Below are 21,019 nucleotides of genomic sequence, written 5' to 3'. Positions count from 1 at the left end.
ACACGAAGCTTCTTGCTGGGTTTTTGTAGACCTAAACATTGTTAAGCTGTGAAAGAAAATGGCTGGAGGTGTGCTTTGTGTAAAAGGTGAACAATAAAGTATCTATCTTTATGTTCTCTCAAAAAAAAAAAATTGTTGAAAGATACCTGGATGGTTCAGTCAGAGGAGCATGTGAGTCTTGATCCCAGGGTCAGGAGTTCAAGCCCCACGTTGGGTAGAGAGATTACTTAAAAATAAATAAATAAAAATAAACTTAAAAAAATATTTGTTGCACTGATGCTAGGATGTGATATATTACAGTAGTCCTCCCTTATCTGCAGTTTTACTTTCTGTGGTTTCAGTTACCTACGGTCAACTTCTGTGGTCGAGAAGCATCTGATCCTCCTAGTGACATATGGTCAGAAGGCCAGTATTATCCTAAGGCTGTCATAACACCTACATAATCACAAGAAGGGTAAGTCTAGTAGAATAAGATATTTGGAGAGAGAGAAAGACCACCATTCACATAACTTTCATTACAGTATATTCTTATAATTGTTCTATTTTATTAGTTATTGTTGTTAATCCCTTACTGTAACTAATTTTTAAATTAAACTTTATCACAGGTATGTATACATAGGAAACATACTATATACAGGGTTTGGTGCTGTCCACAGTTTCATACACCCACTGGGAGTCCTGGAGTGTGTCCCCTGCAGATAAAGGAGGGGCTACTGTATTTCTTTTAAGAGTCACATTTTTATGGAATGGTAAAGAAAAGTAGAGGGAGATAAAGTAATAGTTGCTGAGGTTTTGGACTCTGGAAAGATACATAATGCTCGCAGGATAAGTAGAATTAAAGCTGGAAATTTATAGTTCACTTTCCTATTCAAGCATGGCTTTTAAAATGAAAACGCTTATCAAATCAATCTTTTAAAGGGGCACCTGGGTGGCTCAGTTGGTTAAGCATCTGCCTTCGGCTCAGGTCATGATCCCAGGGTCCTGGGATCAAGCCACATGTCAAGCTCCCTGCTCAGCAGGGAGTCTGCTCTCTCACTCTCCCTCTGGCCCTCCCCCCACTCATGCTCTCTCTCTCAAATAAATAAATAAATAAAATTTATTTTATTTATAAATAAATAAAATTTAAAAAATCCATCTTTTAAAAATCAGTTAAAACAGAAAATGGAGAGATTCTAAGTTATATAATTTCTCAGAAACTCGTTGCCCATTATAACGATCCTTGAGGACATGCCACATTCTAAAAATGCCACAATACTCTATTTTCTCCTTTTCTGATTCCCTTTACTTATTTAGAATGAAGAGTTCTATTATTAATTTCAAGATTAAATAATTAAGGAAACACTCTCTAATAATTTTCCCCTCAGAAAGTATGCTGTGAAGTGGAAAAGCCTGATGGCTAGACAAACATTACAGAAATCCAGTGGTAGAGATGCCCTTTGCTTCAATGTTAGGAGCAAGCAATTAGTTTCTCTTTGTTCTTATGGAAGGGCTGGCCCCTCTAGTGCCCAGAGGAACATTTATTAGCCTTTCCCTCCCTTCACTTCAAATAAATCAAATTTTGTAAAGGGTGATAAAGCCAAGACCAGATGTGATCACTGAAGCTGGGAATCCAAGCATGCCAGTCACTAGAACATGTCGTGAGTACTACCTGGGTATTCTCCCCAGGAATAGAGGTACTCTCGAGGTCTTCTCCCTTTCACACAGAGAGGCAGTCAAACTCAATCTGAGGATTTATCATCTGTGCACACCTCAACTTCAAAAGATACAATGACATTGATATATGAAGCAAAGCAGAATTTATATGATACGTTTTATTTAGGATGGCTTGGGGGATTCAGAAGCTGTTCTTGAAAGACCACACCTATCTTCCAACTGTAATGTTTTGTATAGAATGCAAATGTTCAGACTGTGGCTGAAGAAGGCTCTATGGCTTATAGCTGAGGAGAGTATACTTGAATTGTGTGATATTTCCTTCAGACTGAAGTCATGGTATTAATTCACTTGCTAGCAACCATCGGACTTGGGCTCAGATATAACAAAAATAGAACTCACTAGACAGGTCATCAGCTGCTTCCTCTAACCAGTTTCTGGGTGCTGTGACCTCCAGCAGCATAGGCATTTATTCTCCAAGAGTGTTCTGCCATCTTGAAAGCCTAGGAGCCTTGTCGGTCGTCACTGTGTGATCAGCTGCCAAGGTAATTGCCAGTGCGATCTTGAGAACAGATGAGAAGTTAGACTGACAGGATAACATTTCAAGGTCTACTAATCCTTGTACCTGGTGACATGAGACGATCATCCGACCAGCTCAAGTATGGGAGGCATTTCTGCAAAGGGATAAGATTATAGTTAAGTGTCTCAAAGCTCCTGCCTTTTTTATAAGTGCTGACTTTAGTTAGGGGTGAGTCACTAGATTGAAAGGATTATTTTTCTATTTCAGGACAATGACCTCAACTGTCACTTTGTAATTTCTCTTAGAGCTTTTCTTCTTTGCTCTTGGCATTTCACTCACATTTCCAGATTTTTTTTAAAAAAGTCATTTTCCGGGCGCCTGGGTGGCTCAGATGGTTAAGCATCTGCCTTTGGCTCGGGTCATGATCTCAGGGTCCTGGGATCGAGTCCCGCATCGGGTTCCCTGCTCAGTGCAGAGCCTGCTTCTCCCTCTCCCTCTGCCACTCCCTCTGCTTGTGCTCTTCTGTCTATCTCTCTGTCAAATAAATAAATAAAATCTTTAAAAAAAAATAAAATAAAATAAAAATAAAAAAGTCATTTTCCTGTAACGTGGAAGACTTTCTTGATCTCTCGCTAATCCTCCCATCCTTATGCCTATTTTTTTTTAATTTTTTATTTAAATTCAATTTTGTTAATATATAGTATATTATTAGTTTCAGGGGTTTATACCTATTTATATAAGAAGTTCAGATTCCACATCTCCCCCAAATACTCCAAACATGTGAATCATCTCCTTGGGAGAAATCACAGAAACCACTTTGTGTCACCACTGAGCTACCTCCATTCTAGGCATTGGAAGTACCTACCTGTACTTCATGATGCCCTGTCCCTCCACAAGAACAAAAAGAAAAATAACCACTTGCCCCCAACATGAAGCAAAGGACATTGTTCTATAGCATCTGTCTAGCCATCAGCCTTTTCCACCGAGTTGGGGGATTGTTTAAAAAAAGAAAGATGAAATAAACATGGACCCAGAAGGCATTCCCAGAATCAAAGGAGACACAGATATGTAACAATTACACTATGATTCAATAAGTACTATAATAAAGGTATTTACAAGGTTCAGAAGAAACAGAGGATGATGTGCTATGAAGAAGAAAGTGATGTTTGAACTCACTGTTGACAATATGATCAGCAGTCTGCAGGCCAGAATATGAGAGAACATTCCATTCTAGAGGTAGGAAACAACATGAGGAAAGGCACAGAGGCTTCCAATGAGCCACTGTTGAAATTGTTCTGGGTCCTACAATGACATTTGAAAATGTAAGCTTTCTATCTTTTACATCTGTTGTATATAATACACACAAATATAGTATAAAGTATATATAGTAAAGAGCAGTCTTAAATTAACTTGAGCATTGCTTTATGTTAAATCCACATGAGAAAAAGCTCTTTCCCATTTAACATAAAGACTCTCAGACCAGAGCTGAAATATAGGCTGACACAACAATGTCGCATTCTCAGGAATGGAAATTGTGATGTTACACTACTCATAATGACCAGGACAAACTCTCTGAAGATAATTTTATAAAAAGCAAACAAAGCCAAATCAACAACAAACCAGAAAAACAACCACCATTTATTGAATCTCATCAATTTATGTACATTACCTCACTTACCTTAATCCTTACAACAGCCGTTTAAGGTAGATATTATCCCTGTTCTACACTTACAGAAACAAACTCAGACAAGTCAAGTAATTCATCCTTAAGTGACAGAGCTGGGATTGAGATCCCAGATTTCTTTGAAGCCATGGAATCATACCTCACATACACCCTAAAATACTAGCAGGAACCAGCAAATGCTCATTATGATTAAGACTTTATCACTGTGAAACTATGCGCATTTATGTAGCAGCATGGCACAGCAGAAGGAGCCCTAGACCCACTAAACCAAGAATCAAGATGTAAGAATTCTAGAAGAAATCACAAGATTCCTTCTATGTGACTTTGGATACTTTACTTGCCCTTGAGTAGGTTAAAGTAGATAATTTCTAAAGCTCTATCCAGCTATAAAAGACTGAAGTGCTCCATTATTACTGTCCCTCCATATTTTTGTGACAGGGATTTAAAGCTCTGTGATACAGTTTCTTCATGAAAAAATAATCCCTACTGAGCAATTTGGTTGTGGAGATTAAATGAGGTAATGGGCATGAAAATGCCTAGTATCAAGAGTGGCACAGGGCGCCTGGGTGGCTCAGTTGGTTAAGCGACTGCCTTCAACTCAGGTCATGATCCTGGAGTCCTGGGATCGAGTCCCACATCGGGCTCCCTGCTCAGCAGGGAGTCTGCTTCTCCCCCTGACCCTCCCCACTCTCATGCTCCCTCTATCTCATTCTCTCTCTCAAATAAATAAATAAAATCTTTAAAAAAAAAAAAAGAGTGGCACAATGTAAGCACTCAGAAGTATTTCCTGATCCTGAAGCTGCAGGTGAGTTAGTGCAAAGCAACTTTAAATGCTAGTGCAAAAAAAGCCCATATTTATATCTGAGAGATCTGAGACAATGTAATGGTAAGTATATAGTTCGGGGCCAGATTTAAATCTTAGCTCCTTCTTCCCTGCAGTATGAGTTTGTACAAGTTACTTACCTTCCTTCCCTTAGCTTCAGTTTCCACATCAGTAATTTGAGGATAATCACCATGTAGGGTAACTGGGAAGACTAAATGAGCAATACTTAGAGGATCAAATTAGATAAAACTTAGCAGTATGTTGCATAGTGAGCTATCAATAAATGTGAGCTCTTCTTATGACTCTAACCAGCATTTTCAGCTTGGACAAAACCCCTATTAACAGCCAAGGTCAAATTTGACCTTTCCTCCCATCTCAAGTTCTGCCAGCTGGGCCTTGCTTCAGGCTACACACAGAGACCCTTGTACATTTTGGCTGAAGGTAAGAATTAGAAATGAACTAAAGTTCATCTTCAGCCTAGGAAGTTGTGCATTATCTGCTCCTCAGATTCAGCTTCAGTTTTTGCAAGGTCTAACAGTTGAATGCGTGCTCCAGCCTGCTTTCTTGCATCCCCACAACTCGTGTGTGATCAATCACCATGTAATTACATAGGTTATGGTCATACCTAGTTAGTACGGCATCTCAATTTATGATTAATAATTGAATATCCACTTTCAAATAAAGATAAACCTTTTAGATGTAATTGGAGTGGAGCTCTCCCTAAATTGAATTCTATCAGTTTAAATATGAATGTGCCTTTTTTTTTTTTTAAGATTTTATTTGTCAGAGAGAGAGCAAGCGAGCACGCACAAGCAGGGGGAGCAGCAAGCAGAGGGAGAAGCAGGCAGAGGGAGAAGCAAGCTCCCTGTCGAGGTTTGTTTCTGGAAATATCATCCAATAATGCATGAAGTTCAGCATGCGAGAATACTTTAATGAAATTTTATCATTACCACTGACCCCTAAGACTTCAAATCCAGGAGTTAAAGAGGAAATGCCTTTAACTTAGTTAGTAATGGAGAAAAAGCGTATCTTAACTAATTTGATAGCAACTTCATGAGTTGCTCTCCACTCTATACTTAAAAGTAACTATTTAGTATTATATTTTTTTGTTTTTTTTAAAGATTTTTTTTTTTACTTGGCAGAGAGAGAGAGAGCACAAGCAGCGGGAGCAGCAGAAAGGGAAAAGCAGGCTCCCCGCTGAGCAGAGAGCCCTACGTGGGACTCTATCCCAGGACCCTGGGATCATGATCTGAGCCGAAGGCAGACGCTTAGCTGACTGAGCCACCCAGGTGCCCCATTAGTATTTTAAATGAGTGGTTTAATATGAGCACAAGAGCAATTTAGCAGTTGACAGTGGTGAAAAATGAATGATCCTGAACTACATTAAGCTTTAAAAACATAAATGATGTAATAAAATTACAATTTTTGAATAAAATTTGTTCATATATCTTAGAAGCTTACATTCTATAATGGTGTTCTTCCATGTAGGCCTTGGCCAAATACTAATTTCAAGACTAGACCATTGAGCATTTGGTCAGTATGTACACTATGAATGTGACTTAGCCATAAACCACAGTTAAGACAGGACGATAACCAGGTTGTTCATCCAGTATAGCCCCATCTCCAGGTCACCCATGTCGCAGGTTTGTGGACCTCATGCAAGAAGTTGACCAGAACCTATCCATCCATCTCATTCTCGAAGTTAAGAGAAAATAGTAAAGTGAGGGTTAAGGTTGATTGGAAATAAGATATAGTCCTCTCTGGCTAGGTTCCTCACTTTAATTTGCTAATTTATCCTATTTTGTTATTTTTAGGTCAAAATGACAGACTGAAGACTTTTCTTGGAAGTGAGACATATTAGAGTTAGGCATGCTTGATCTGAAATGTTAGTGACAGTAATGTGTATGGAAAGTTCGATTCATATAAGCATCCCTACTTCAATATACTTAAAGCAGCTTTCCACTCTGAAAATAATACCAAGTAGGATCAATAAATACTAATTTTCCTTTCAACAGGACCAAATAACTAAACAATCATTTTTCATTAAAGATTAAAACATTTAAAATTTCAAACCAATCTTTTTCCTAAAAGACAAAGGTCACAGCAAATCTTTAGAAAAAGAGGCATATTGTCTATTTGAAAATTCAGGCCAATGCCATCAAATGAAATGGTGGTTTGTGCTCAAGTGGCCATAAAGAAGACATGAAGGACCGATGTGGAGTTACTACCTTAGGGATTACTCACTCATAAAAGTTTTTATGAATATCACAGCTGGTATCTTCCAAAGGCAAGTCATTGTAATAGAAGAGTTGGCATCATTACATAGATTATGATTCACTGCCTGAAAAAAATTTGAACTTGGTTTAGAAGCCCCGGTGGTAGGTATATAATAGACTTTACCATCCTCAGATCAATGCCACAGCCGATCAGTGAATTCAGTTTCTTTACAGCCAACCTAACTTAGATTGGATTTCTGAACTTCCAATATATAAGCACAGAAGAAAGAAAGAAAAAAGAAGACAGGCAGACCAGAAAAGTAAAAGAGCTAGCCAGCCCAATGAGGCTCCTACAAACAGAAATGCTAATTGGTATACTTTCTTCTTCTCATACCTGTGAAGTTTGTTTTTGCCTTCTGGGCTTTCACCTTCACTGTTCTCTCTGCCTATTTCTAGCCCCCTCTCATCCTTCATGTACCAGCCCAACTGTTTCTCGTACAGAGGCCTTCCCTGACGCCTCAAGCAACTCTCTCCCTGACTCCCCAGCCCATCATCCCATATATTTCCCTCTATCAGAAGCTTGTTCCTTTACTGCCTACCATCATTAATGTGCAAACCGAACTGTAAAAGGGGACCTTCTCTATTTTGCTCACCATTATATCCAGGCATCTAGAAATATTTGCTGAATGAATGAATGGAAAGTGGTACAAAATTATTAGGAGAGTGCCAATGACTAACAGGAGGATCCAAAATGGGAAGTCATGGGAAGCATTTGTGCCAAGTTCCAGGATTACCTTGAAAAGAGAAGGGAAAATTAAGAGGTAACTTGAAAAAAAGAAAGAGAAAGGAATAAATAAGAGTCTAATGGAAAAAGAAGGAAGCCCCCATTTCAAATCTGAGGCACTGTTTTTACTTACCGGGGAAATACAAAGATAGGTAAGGGCATTTATTGCTAGTTTAAATGAAATTTATCTCATCTAGCCAGTATTTGCTCAACCACATCAGATTCTCATTACTATCACCAGAGCACCATGTAAAGTATAACCCACAAAACTAAGCTCTGAATTTTTTTTGGACTCAACCTTCTCCTGCGTGTGATGAGGGGAAACTCTCGAAAGGCCTGATAGACAGGGAAGCCATTTTTAGATTCCTAAGTCAACATGACTATATATAAACTTTGTTCAAACCAAAAGCCCACTTTATGGCCCACCACACATGCATGGTACATCTACTTTGTGAATGAGTAACCTAAAGGAAAACCATCCTTGAGAGATCGATCAGTGCACCTACTCCCTGCATTCCTTTATGATAAACCTTGTGATTCCTGCCTATGTGCTAATCTATACTCTTTTGAGCTTTTACAAGATGTAAAAAGTATATAACCCTGCAAAAACTATTCATTCTCTGGAGCACTTTCTTGACCGTGAAGACTGTTTCCCCAGCAGCTGTCCTAACTTAGGCTCAAATGACTCTTCCTTACTTCTAGATTCTAAAAAGTTTGTTCATTTTATGTTGATGTTCCCAGAAGCCTTTTTTTCCAGAATAAATGACCAGAGCCCTAGTCCTATTCTGCTGAACTTTGGAATTTTTTCCATCCTTTCTGGGTTAAGAAATTGACAACACTAGAATAATAATCAGCTGATTAAAAGATGACTTAACAGCAAAGTTCACTCTAAGCTCCCAGAAGGTAGGTACAAGATCTTACCCATCTTTTTCATCCCAATCGTACAGAATATGCTCTCAAACTGACTGAATTAGAGAACATTCTGTGACCAGATTTCCTGCATTAGCACAATCTATAAAGGTAAGGATTACAGTAAATAAAGATGACTTAATGACAGCTTTCTCTTCACAAAGAATTATCTAAATTACATTTAAAATAATGTATGATATAGATCCTATTTCCTTTATATATTTTTTCCTTTATATTTTTAGTAACAAAAAGGCCACTTTACCTTTGTTCACAATCATTTTGTAAAATGGGAAAACTTTCCATAAAATGAAGGCTGGGGTGAAATGAATGAAAGAAACAATTTTATCAAGCACATTAAAATATAAATAGCTTTACAAATTAACTTTAGAGGGTGTAACTAAAAGACAAAGGTTAATACTAGTTATACTAATTTAGGAAGAAAGTGCTGAAGTTCTTTTTGGTCTTTATTCTTTCTCTTTAAAAAAATGATGTACACCAGGCTATTAGTATGAAAGGCAAAGAAAATCTTACAACTGTTTGCCTTCTGATTGGTAGATGTTTTTATTGACAACAGTTTTTAAAATGACATCTCTGAGGAATGAGGTTAAAAACTGCTATATACATAGTCTCCTACATATAGTATCTAACACACAGACAGCATCTCTCTGAATTAGCTTAATATATAATTTATTTTATACCTATTTAATAGAATAAAGGAATTACAATCTTGGCATAATTTCAATTGATTCTTAAGTTCATATATTTAAATTGGACATCTTTTCATTCTTTAACATAACCTTTTTATATGAAGCTATTCTTAACTTGGACTTGGAAATAAATGTCCTATACTTATAAAACTCAATTAAAATTCAGTTTTCAAAGTAGCTGTATCCTAACATTAATTACTATGCACTATTAATAGATTTTAATAGCCATATCACTACACTCAAGATTGTACAGGAGCTGTTTTCAACCCTAACTATACGCACTACAATTTTTTTTACATATGCCAATAAGTGTTCAATTAGTATCTTAAAATAAAAGCTTTTGAACACCACTTGAAAGTAACAAAAAGAATGAAAATGAGTAATTCATTAAAGAAATAAAAATAATTAACACAAAAAAGATATTTCACCTCCTAATAAACAAAGATAAGCAAATTAAAACAAGATGTGTCTCCCCTTTTGAACAGGCAAAGATATGCACTGGCAGTAATAGAGGAAATTATATTCACACAATTGTAGGAGTAAAACTTATATAATCTTATTGGAAGGAATCTAATATTATGTATCAAAGTTTAAAATGTGTACATGCTCCCACCAAGCAATCTTACTTGTGAGAAATTATCCTAAGGAGGTAATAGGCCAAATTCACCAAGACATAGATACAAGATATTTAAAATGAAAAATAAGAAATTGCCTAAATGTTCACCAAACAAAATTACTAAATTAGTCATGGCATATATGGAGACAGTGAAAAAAAAAAAGTCGAAGACCTCTTTCTATTGCTGAGTGAAATAGCATAGTACAGACATGACATGACTGTACAGAAAACAATAAAAACAGTATGTTGTACTTTAAGTTTAGAATAAGAAACATTAAGACAAAAAAAAGGTTAAGACAAACAAAATGTTAGAAATAGTATTGTCAATTTACTTTTAATTCTCTAAGTTACCTTTGTCTTTTTTTTTTTTTTCCATAGAAAGATTGTCTGTGAAGAATAATCAGACACTACACCAGTCAGTCAGTCAGTCAGTCAGTCAGTCAGTCAGTCAGTCAGTTTGGGGATATGGGAAAAAAACTGGGCAAGAAAAACTTCACATGACTATGAAGGAGCGATCTTTTCTTGGCCTGAACAGGGGTAAATAATGGCATATGGACATCCCTATGCTCTACCACATTTACCAATCTAAGTACACATATTCAAATGCCTACTTTACCTCTCAGGATATCATTACCAATAAGTTACTATCACTCTAGGATGCTAATATTTCAAGACAAACAACATTTAATCTTAATTTCAACTGTTCACTGAGTCATTAGGCTATTTCAAGTCTATAAAACCACTCCATTTAAAAATTCCTTCCCCTCTTTTTTAAAAGATTTACTTATTTTGAGAGAGAGAACATGCGAGTGAGGGGAGGGGCAAAGGCAGAGTGAGAGAATCTCAAGCAGACTCCCCGCTGAGCACAGAGCCTGATTTGGGGCTCAATCCCAGGACCTGGAGATCACGACCTGCGCCCAAATCAAGAGCCAGACACTTAACTAACTAAGCCACCCAGGCACCCCAGAAAATTCCTTCCCTTTTCAAAAATTCTCACTGAACTACTGAAAATTTCCAACAGATAGTGGTAACTATTCCTGCTTTAAGTATAGACTGGAAAATATCATATGCAAAATAGCAACACGATAATCTTGTGGCACCTCAATTTCATTCTACTCTTTGTATCTGAACAAAGAAGAACATTATATAACTGAGTTCATAGTGGCTTTCTTTTCTCTTAACATTTTACTAGTGTATACTTAAGAAGCTGTGAGCAAAAGCTCTATATGATACCCAATACAAAGCTGTTGAGAAATAGTCTTTATAATGCCAATTAAAGAACAAAACATCTGGTTAGTTTTTAAACAAAATGAGCTATTCTGCCCTCCATGCCAACCACTAAGCAATAGGTCTTTCCCATTCATTACTGACTGATGTAGTTCTCAGCAACATTTTACTAGTTCCATAAACATTCATTTTATTCCCACTCTTTCAAATAACTCTGTCCATTTGGTCGCATATACAATTGCAAGCTGATGGCACAGGAGTTTCCTTTTAGTTCTTAACTCTTAAAAAAATGTTACGTAATTTTATTTTCCAATTTTATTTAAAATTTTTTTCCAGTGGAATGTTTTTCAAAATATTTAATTGAATTTTGTGACAGCTGACCTGGTATCAAATGCTACACTTAGACATTCCTATATTTTAAACTAAATTGAAACTAAAATATTCATATTATTGAATAAATTTCTGGAGATCCAAAATTAAGGAAATAATTCAAACTGTGATACAGTCTAGTGTTTATTTTATGTTATGGCAGGTACACTTGAATTTCAAAAATTTAAAACATATAAAAAGTGGTTAGGGACTAACATGTGTATCAACAGTTGATAAATGTCTAAGACTGTTTATTATACAGCAGGGTACAATGGTAGTGCTAATGCCGGCAGGGCACCATGGAAGTTAGTCTAAAAATTATCACCAGGCTTTATACAAGCAACAACATATGCTGCTGTTTTAGAATTTCCGGACATAGTCTGCTTCTAGTGCTAAGCAGTCCTTTAACATTTTTAATGTTATACAGTGTTACAGTGTTTAGTTTGGCAAATGTTTCAAAATAAAGTAGAAATGTATTCATAACATCACAGAAATGCACATCCAGTTTTGTTTTCAATAAGAACCATAGGTACAGATCAGAACTCTTCCCTATATGAAATAATTTACACACAGATGAATGCTATAATATCACTATCTAAAATAATCACTAAATACAATTCTTTTTCAGAAATAAACAAGCAAAAGTTTTTTTTATTTGCAAATATCAAAAACATAATGTATGTTTTTCAAACAATGATATTCTAAAATTATAGGAATAATTTTAGTGAATTCAGTGAATGTGAAACCTAAATCAACCAAGTATACTGTAGTAGAACCATATTAAATGAAACCAATGATCAGAAAATACAACCGTATGAAAGAAATTTATAATCCACAAAACTGTTTTTCAGGCCTTAAGGTAAAATAGTTCCACAGTTCACAGGTAAAACCAGAGCAACAAAAATGCGTGCTTGTCTTCAATAAGTAGATATTTTATGCAGAAGATGTAACACTTTGCTTGTAGACAGCATGGTATGCATTTCTCAGCAAGACATAAGGAAAACAAGATTCCAAAAGATCCATTGTCAGGAATGGGGATTCCTGCACAATCTGAAAAGTAGCAAAAATGCATCACAGAATTGAAGTTATTTTAATGGGAACATTTACAGCCAGTAAATCATAATTTCTATAGTGTCCTTATTAGAAATAATTAGAAAATTATTTTCCTTTTACTTTAAAACCTGAAATATAAATGTGCCAGTGTTTTGCTATCAAAATGTTTAAAATCACTTTTCAATTAAGTCTATTAATCAGAGGAACAGATTGAGCACTTTCATTTGCCCTCAACTGTATACTAGACATATAAGAGAATATAAACATATTTAAAATAGGGTCCATACCATCAAGTTCCCAAGACTAAGCCAAAAAGCCAAATCAAACATAAAACCAACTGTAATTAAGTGGAAAGCTAGAGGAGTTCAAAAGGGATGAAAGATTAATGTGGGCCAGAGTAATCAGGAAAGTCTATCTAGAAAAAGATTTTAGCTATGGGGTACGCCGAATCATAGAACAGATACAGATATCTGCAGGAAAAGGAAATTATTCTAAGTGAGAAGAGCCACAGTGTAGAAACAAGCATAGCTGGTTCAGATAGTGAAGAGAAAGAGCTGACTAGGCACTGAGAATCACAGGAAATTATATTAGATGGGTGGAAGAGAGAATGTAGAAAATTCAGAAAACTGGAAGAGTTGAAACGGACACACTTGGAAAATATAAGGCCTTAAATGCTTCCCACTGGTTGAAAAACTATTCATAAAATAGGTAATACTAATCTTTTATTCTGTTGTTTTCTGGTATGATTACCATATGGTAAAATACAAGTAATGTTAGTCTTTCCAGTGATATTTAGAGAGTGTGTGGCTTGAGTGGACTGAACAGAAGGGATCAAAAAGGTACTTCAGCTCATATTATTATTTAATCACTAAATGCCAAGAAAAGACTATTAGGAATGACTGGAACTTTTTTCTTGTTAATAAAAAATAAAATGAGACTTACCATATCTAGCAGTAAATAAACAGATTCTCTATTTCTTGTTGTTGTTTTATCAGTCTCCTGGCCAATTTTCAGTAGACTGGAAGATGCAAGCTTAAAAGTATATAAACATTTTAAGAAAGTTTTAATGAAATGTTCACTCACGAGATACTTATTTTCAGTATGCTTCAACTTATAATATATTTCAATCATTCAGTGCCTATATATAAGATAATGGGCAAAATTCTAGGCATCCAAATACCAGCTTAGAAAAAAAGGTCATACTGCAGAGTTCTAGAAATGAGAGATTTCTAAGGGAAAAAAATGCTAACCAGCTCCTTGATTTTAATGCCTACCTTCACGTGGTCCTCCTTCCAGGGGAAAAAAAAGGAGAATTTATTGTTTAGTTACCATTTTTACTTTCCTTATAAAACATCATGAGTTCTATTTGATTATACCTACCGCCAGAAATTCTTTAAGACGGTCTTCAATGCTTCCTTTGTGAATTGTAAACAAAGCTGCAGCAATCTGGTTAATGGCCTTGGCCAAGCAATGTATGTTGTTGCAGTGCCCTGAGAAAAGTGCAAGTAGGGTTTGTGGTTTCTGCATGACCCCAAAATTTCAAATACATAAACAGCAAGTCTTTAATCACTTCACAATCTACATAGTGACATTATTAAGAGTTGGGAGATTGCCTGCCTTGCTCTCCTTTCATTTTTATGAAAGGACTAGTGCTTTTAAAAACACTATAGCAAAAAAGCAACAAACGATGATGTCTCTATTAAACAGGCAAATTTTCAAAAAATCCCCAAGAGAAATCATACATAAATTTTATATTGTCTCTGAAACTTAAAAAAGATGTTCTTAGCTGCTTTACAAACATTTTGTCATTTGATCTTTAGAGTTGGATACTCCTTCATCATTCCCTGCCACACACACTCAGGCACCCAAAAGCTCACACATACATGTTTCATGAATCAGGAAACTGGGGCTTTGAAAAAGAAAAATCAACTATTCAAGGTTGTAAAGCTAGTAAGTGACTAGTAGGTTAACCCACGTTCTATTATAAATGAACATTAATTACTTGAAAAGTATCTATATCAAAACTCATGACTTTTTCATTGCCAAAACAGTTTTAAACCATTACCTTCTATAGCAGGGCTATACTGAGACATCACGTTACTAGCCAATGTTGGCAAAGAAACTGCCACAAAGACCATAAGGAGGCAGGCAATTTTATATTCTTCTTCTGGACTTATGTTTTCTAAGGGAGAAAAATCAAAATAAAACTAAGGTATTTCTTCAAGATTAGTTAAGAGTTATCAATCTAAACCAGAAAATGCAAATTTCAATTTTTGTATAAGGTATATTACTGAGCTTCTACAGAACTAATCGCAACTTTGTTATAAGTGATATAGAAGTAACATACATTATTGGCTATTATCAACTACCCAAGCATTTTTTAAGAACCTCTAAAAAAAACAGTAAGGCAAAAAAAAAATATTTTTAATTGTAAGATTATAAGGCAAAAAAAAAATATGATTAGGTAAGTGGAATCCTAAAATTTCCTAACTGAAAACTGATAAATTATTATTTTAAAAGAATATTCTGTGTACTACAGTTTAGAAAATTTAATATCTCATAAATTACTCTGTAAAATCATCCAAAAAAACCTTAATTTTTTAAAAAATGTGATTTGAAGTTTATTATTAGTATTTAAAAGATATAAATATGGAAAATGGACTAGATTTCCAACCTATCCATTTTAGAAGACAGAAGGGACCAGTCATAAATGAAAATAACTAGCACTGCCCTAAGTCTTTTAAGATAAAATCCTTTCTAAAATATTTATTATAATGTGTACTAAAATTACAGGTTACCTAAGGCACTTGAATCTGGTACCTGGGAAATTCCAGTTATTCTACTATTCACCCCACCACATATATGTAAGAATTGAACGTAAGAGCCAGAATGTTTTAAAATTTGGCTATGAAAAATATAGCTGTAGCTGGGCGCCTGGGTGGCTCAGTCGTTAAGCGTCTGCCTTCGGCTCAGGTTATGATCCCAGGGTCCTGGGATCGAGTCCCACATTGGGCTCCCTCCTCGAGGGGAAGCCTGCTTCTCCCTCTCCCACTCCCGCTGCTTGTGTTCCTGCTCTCGCTATCTCTGTCTCTGTGAAATAAATAAATAAAATCTTTAAAAAAAAAAAAAAAGAAAAATATAGCTGTAGCCAAATGAGTAACAGTGGCAATTACCCATGTGAATATAATTAACATATTGCATGAATGATGAAACAAAAAGCAATGTTAAATAAAAAAAGAACTGATGAACCCAGCCAAACATGCTAGGTACAAGGGGATAGGGATGGTCATTTTAGTATCAGAAACAGGTAAAATGTTACTTTGTAGACAAATCTAGAAATATCTAGAGCATTCTGGGTTCTACATTTCAAAGAGCTGGTTTTAAAATCTTTTAAATGTTTAATACAACACAGTGATGCACTGACTCCACAGTAAGCTCTAGTCCAGTGAAAATAGGACACCCTTTTCTAGATACCAATTTTGCTACCTACTGGACCATCTCCATCAGTATACAAATTCTGTGACTCTCTCACCTGAAAAAAATCCTTCTCTTGATTTTATTCCTGCCTCTAGCTACTGTAATTTCATTTCTTTGTTCCCCTTTACAGTATAACTCTTTGACAGAGTTGTTTTATACCTATTATTTCCAATTCCTTTTCTCCTATTCTCTCATAAGCCCTCTCTACTCAGCCTTTTGCTCCAAAAATTCCACTGCCCTGCTCTTAGCAGCATTACCCATTAATCTGCATACTTGATCAATCCCTCTCCATTTTGGCTGGAAACTCCTATTTCCTAGTTTTTCTTCTCCATCATCCATCCTTCTTTCTCAGTTTCTTTTTGGTAGTTCCTCCTCTTCTCCCTGAGTTCTTAAATTTGAAAGTGTCCTAAAGGCTCAGACCTTGATCCTCTTTCTTCTGCATCTATGTTAACTAACCTTAGAAATTCCATCTAGTCTTATGGCTTAAATATTGTCTGTATGATGACTCCACTATAACATAAGTTCCAGACGACAGGGATTTTTGTCGTTTCTGCATTGCTATATTCCAACTACCAAAAAAAAAAAAAAAAGCAAGTTGGACATTAAGCAGGCATTTGGATAATAAGTACCACACCTGTATCTGTGTTGCCCTGGTAATTTTAACTAAGACTAATACATATTTACTAATGTATTTTACCTGATTTTTGTGAGGAGAGAGCTACCACCAAGGCAGGATCAATCTCACAAGGTAATCCAGCAGCTGATGATAACTCATACACATTCATTGCAACCTGATGGAATATTTAAGAATTACAGAGTAAGAAATATTTTAGCAAATTTCTAAGAAATCTCACTTTAGTAAGAAAGACATACTTTTTAAATTAGAATCTACCTATAAGAACACTACAGAATTTCAAAACTTGGCTGAAACAGGAACTATAGCACAACTATCCTACAATGAAAAATTGAGTTATTACTTCACGATGTGCTGCTTATTAGAACTTCTTATTGTTAGGCCAAAAAAAATTTGTATACTCTCTGCGGCAAATGCCAGTAAAATCATGCTAACGTTACTTTCCTTGGAAGCATGGATGTAAAATATCAAGCCAAAAGAGATGAATAAATGAACAAAAGTAAATCAAAATCGCTGAACTTATATTTACATTCATATTTATTTAATAAAAAATTGTGGTGGTTCAATGACTCATCATATCATAGCTATAAATATGGTAAATTACTTATCATAATAGATTTTTTTTTTTAAAGCTCTGTGCTCAACATGGGCCTTGAACTCACAACCCAGAGATCAAGAGTCACATGCCCTACTGACTGAGCCATCCAGGTGCCCCATAATAGATTTTTAAGGAGTACAGATTTAAAGCCTGATAAAGGAATTTCTAATGACTAAAATAATTTTTTGGCATTACATATGGATTTCAAGTATTTATGATATTCTGACTGCTCTATACCTCAGTTAAAAATCACCTACATAGCTGATTACTTTTGATATTGCTACCCAAAAAAAAAACTCAGTATAAAATATGAAGTAAAACTGTGTATCTAAAAATAAATGGAAATCGTCATGGATTAAGCTCTAGAAAAACATTTTTTGGGGGGGCGCCTGGGTGGCTCAGTCGGTTAAGTGTCAAACTCTTGATTTAGGCTCAGGTCATGATCTCAGCGTTGTGAGATCAAGCCCCACAGTTAGCAGCAAGTCTGCTTGTGATTCTCTCTCTCTCCCTTTGCTCCTCCCCCTGCTCATGCACATACTCTTTCAAATAAATCAATCTTTAAAAAAAAAAAGGAAAAACATTTTTTTTGTGATCCATTACTCCACACACAAAAATGAACTCAAAATGGATCATAAACCTAAGAGTTAAAATTATAAAATTATTAGAAGAATATGCAGGTATAAATCTTTATGACTTGGGTAAGGCAACAGTTTCTTAGATAGGGCATCAAAAGAAGTGGCAACCAAAGAAAAAAATAGACAAACTGGACTTCATCAAAACTAAAAATTTTTGTGCCACAGAGGACATTATTACGAAAATGAAAAAACCACCCACAGAACAAGAGAGATTTCCAAATTATCTATCTGTTAATGGACTTGTATCCAGAATATATAATGAACTCTTACAACTCAAAATTAAAAAGGCAAACAATCCAAATGAGCAAAGGATATGAATAGATATTTTTCCAAAGAAGATACACAAATAGTCAATAAGCACATGAAAATGTATTCAACATTCATCACTTGAGAAAAATGTATAACATAACAATGAGATACCATTTCATACACACTAGCATGGCTATAATTAAGAAGACAGGAACAAATATTGACAGGATATGGAGAAACTGAAACCTTCATACATTGCTGCTGGGAATGCAAAATGGTACAACTACTTCGAAAACAATTTGGCAGGTTCTCAAAAGGTTAAACATAGAGTTTCCATATGACCCAGCAATTTGACTCCTGGCATATTTCGAAGAGAAAGGAAAGCGTATGTCCACACCAAAACTGTATAGGGATATCCATGGTAGCATTATTTATAACAGCCAAAAAAAGAAAACCTATATGTCCATCAACTGATGAAAGGATAAATAAAATGTGGTATATCCATATAATGGAATACTAATCAGCAATAAAAAATGAAGTACTGATACATGCTACAACAGGAATAAACCTTGAAAACATTATGCTAAGTAAAAGAAGCTAGTATCAAAAGCCTACATATTGTATGATTCATATTAAGTGTCAAGAATAGGCAAACTTGGGGCGCTTGGATGGCTCACTGTGTTGAGCACCTGACTCTTGGTTTAAGCTCAGGTCATGATCTCCTGGGTTGTAGGACTGAGCTCCATGCAGGGCTCTGCGCTCAGCAGAGAGTCTGCTTGAGGATTCTCTCCTTCTGCCCCTCCCCCTACACTTGCATGCATGCACGCCTTCTCTCTCCAAAATAAATAAATAAATAGATAGATCTTAAAAAAAAAAAAGAATGGGTAAACTTACAGAGACAGAAGCTAGCTTAGTGGTTGCCTAGGGCTGGAGACTGGGAAGAATTCGGGAATAACTGCTAATGGGCATAAGGCTTCCTATTAGGATGATGACAATGTTCTAAAATTGGCTGGGTGATAGCTGCACGACTCTGTGACTATACTTAGATCCACTGAACTGTATACTTTAAGTGAGTAAATTTTAAGATAACTGAATTATATCTCAATAAAGCTATTAAAATATATATATTTGGGGGCGCCTGGGTGGCTCAGTTGGTTAAGCGTCTGCCTTTGGCGCAGGTCATGGTCCCAGAGTCCTGGGATTGAGCCCCACATCGGGCTCCCTGCTCAGCGGGAAGCCTGCTTCTCCCTCTCCCACTCCCCCTGCTTGTGTTCCCTCTCTCACTGTGTCTCTCTCTGTCAAATAAATAGATAAAATCTTAAAAAAATAAAAAATATATATATTTGGAGAACTGGTGGTTGCCAGAGGGGAGGGGGACTGGGCAAACAGGTGAAGGGAATTAAGAGGTACAAACTTCCAGATATAAGTCACATCAATGAGAAGTACAGCACAGGGAAATAGTCAACAATGTTTTATGCAGTATGTCGCTGTATGTAGTACAACATTATAGTAACTTTGGTGACAAATGGCAGCTACACTTATCACGGTGAGCATTTCATAATGTGTATAAATGTTGAATCATTATGTTGTATACCTGAAACTAGTATAATACTGTATGACAACTATACTTCAATTAAAAATTAATTTTAAAAATATATATTTCAGTTTTCAAAATAAATATTAAGTTCTGGGGCGCCTGGGTGGCTCAGTTGTTAAGCATCTGCCTTCGGCTCAGGTCATGATCCAGGGTCATGGGATCGAGCCCCGCATCGGGCTCCCTGCTCTGTGGGCAGTCTGCTTCTCCCTCTCTCATTCCCCCTGCTTGTGTTCCCTCTCGCTGTCTCTCTCTCTCTCTCTAATAAATAAATAAATAAAATCTTAAAAAAATATTAAGTTCTGTGAAAGTTTGCTAAAAACTAAACATAATTATGTCAGGTGCTGAGAGAACTGGATGGTTGCTGAGAATATTCTCATAATCCACACACCATTGTGTTTTCAATGAATGATTCTTCTTTAACGTTTTCTTAACTTTTTTTCCACAGTGTTTCCATTTAACAACACACATGGTTTTCAATCATAAAATCATAGGACAATCATTAATCTCAAATGTTTACACTATGCAAAGCACTGTGGGAGATACAAAAATAAAACAAGGTCTTCAAAATGTTTACAATCTAGTATAAATTTAAGAGGAAAAACACAATTATAATACAAGGCAGAACATATTTAACTCCGCAATGGATAAACAGAAAGTTTTCGGATAAGAAGAAGAAAAAAGAAATCCTTTATTGCCTAGGGATCAAGGAATGTTTCTTAGAATACAGCAATTAAATCAGACCTTAAAAGATAAGCAGGACTTCAAAAGGCAGAAAACAGAAAAGTGCAGGATTTTCAGGTAGAATAAATTAGACAGATGGGAGAATGCACACGGGAAGAGCTAGTTACCTCATGGGATACATATGAAGAGAAGGGTAGAGGAAGAAAGGGAAGAGCATGCGAGAAGGATGGAACAAGCCATGGAAGATAAGCCTCAGAAAGTGAGTAGCATCAATCTGAGAAAAAAACTTGAGTGTCATACAAGAGTTTAGACATAACTTTTTTCAGACAGTGCGTTTCAAAACATGTGAAATAGAAAATAATCTTTCCAAGACACATGAAAGCTTAGAAAACATACATATGAGGTCACTTAGTGGATGTGTAACCACTGGTTAATTATTGCTGGGGTTAGATAAGTGAGTTGGATTTCATGATGAAAAATTTTCAAAAGAAAAATTGTAAACTCACATATGGCTACTAATACTCTATCTTATATTTCTAAAAACAGGGTATTAAATTTTTTTTAAATTATACCCTATAATTGACATCCTC

At 35.7% G+C, this 21,019-nt stretch overlaps 1 protein-coding gene across 5 annotated transcripts in view; it reads right to left on the bottom strand.

Annotated features, from left to right (window-relative positions):
* Window positions 1-11,636: 11,636 nt before the first annotated feature.
* Window positions 11,637-21,019, bottom strand: part of NCKAP1 (NCK associated protein 1) — a 102,776-nt gene continuing 93,393 nt past the window's right edge. For all 5 annotated transcript variants that reach the window (XM_081814026.1, XM_081814030.1, XM_081814027.1 and 2 more), the window contains 5 exons: window positions 16,733-16,826; window positions 14,624-14,740; window positions 13,939-14,048; window positions 13,501-13,590; window positions 11,637-12,555 (listed from right to left, as the gene is read on the bottom strand). In XM_081814026.1, the coding sequence (XP_081670152.1) occupies window positions 12,439-12,555; window positions 13,501-13,590; window positions 13,939-14,048; window positions 14,624-14,740; window positions 16,733-16,826 (528 nt within the window). In that variant the 3' untranslated portion in view covers window positions 11,637-12,438. The remainder of the gene's footprint in view (window positions 12,556-13,500; window positions 13,591-13,938; window positions 14,049-14,623; window positions 14,741-16,732; window positions 16,827-21,019) is intronic.

This window comes from Leptonychotes weddellii, chromosome 3 (assembly GCF_054177405.1).
Source record: "Leptonychotes weddellii isolate Sample4059 chromosome 3, ASM5417740v2, whole genome shotgun sequence".
NCBI classification, from domain to species: Eukaryota; Metazoa; Chordata; class Mammalia; order Carnivora; family Phocidae; genus Leptonychotes; species Leptonychotes weddellii.
Note: the sequence above shows the minus strand (reverse complement) of the source record. Positions and strands in the feature narration are given on the sequence as shown.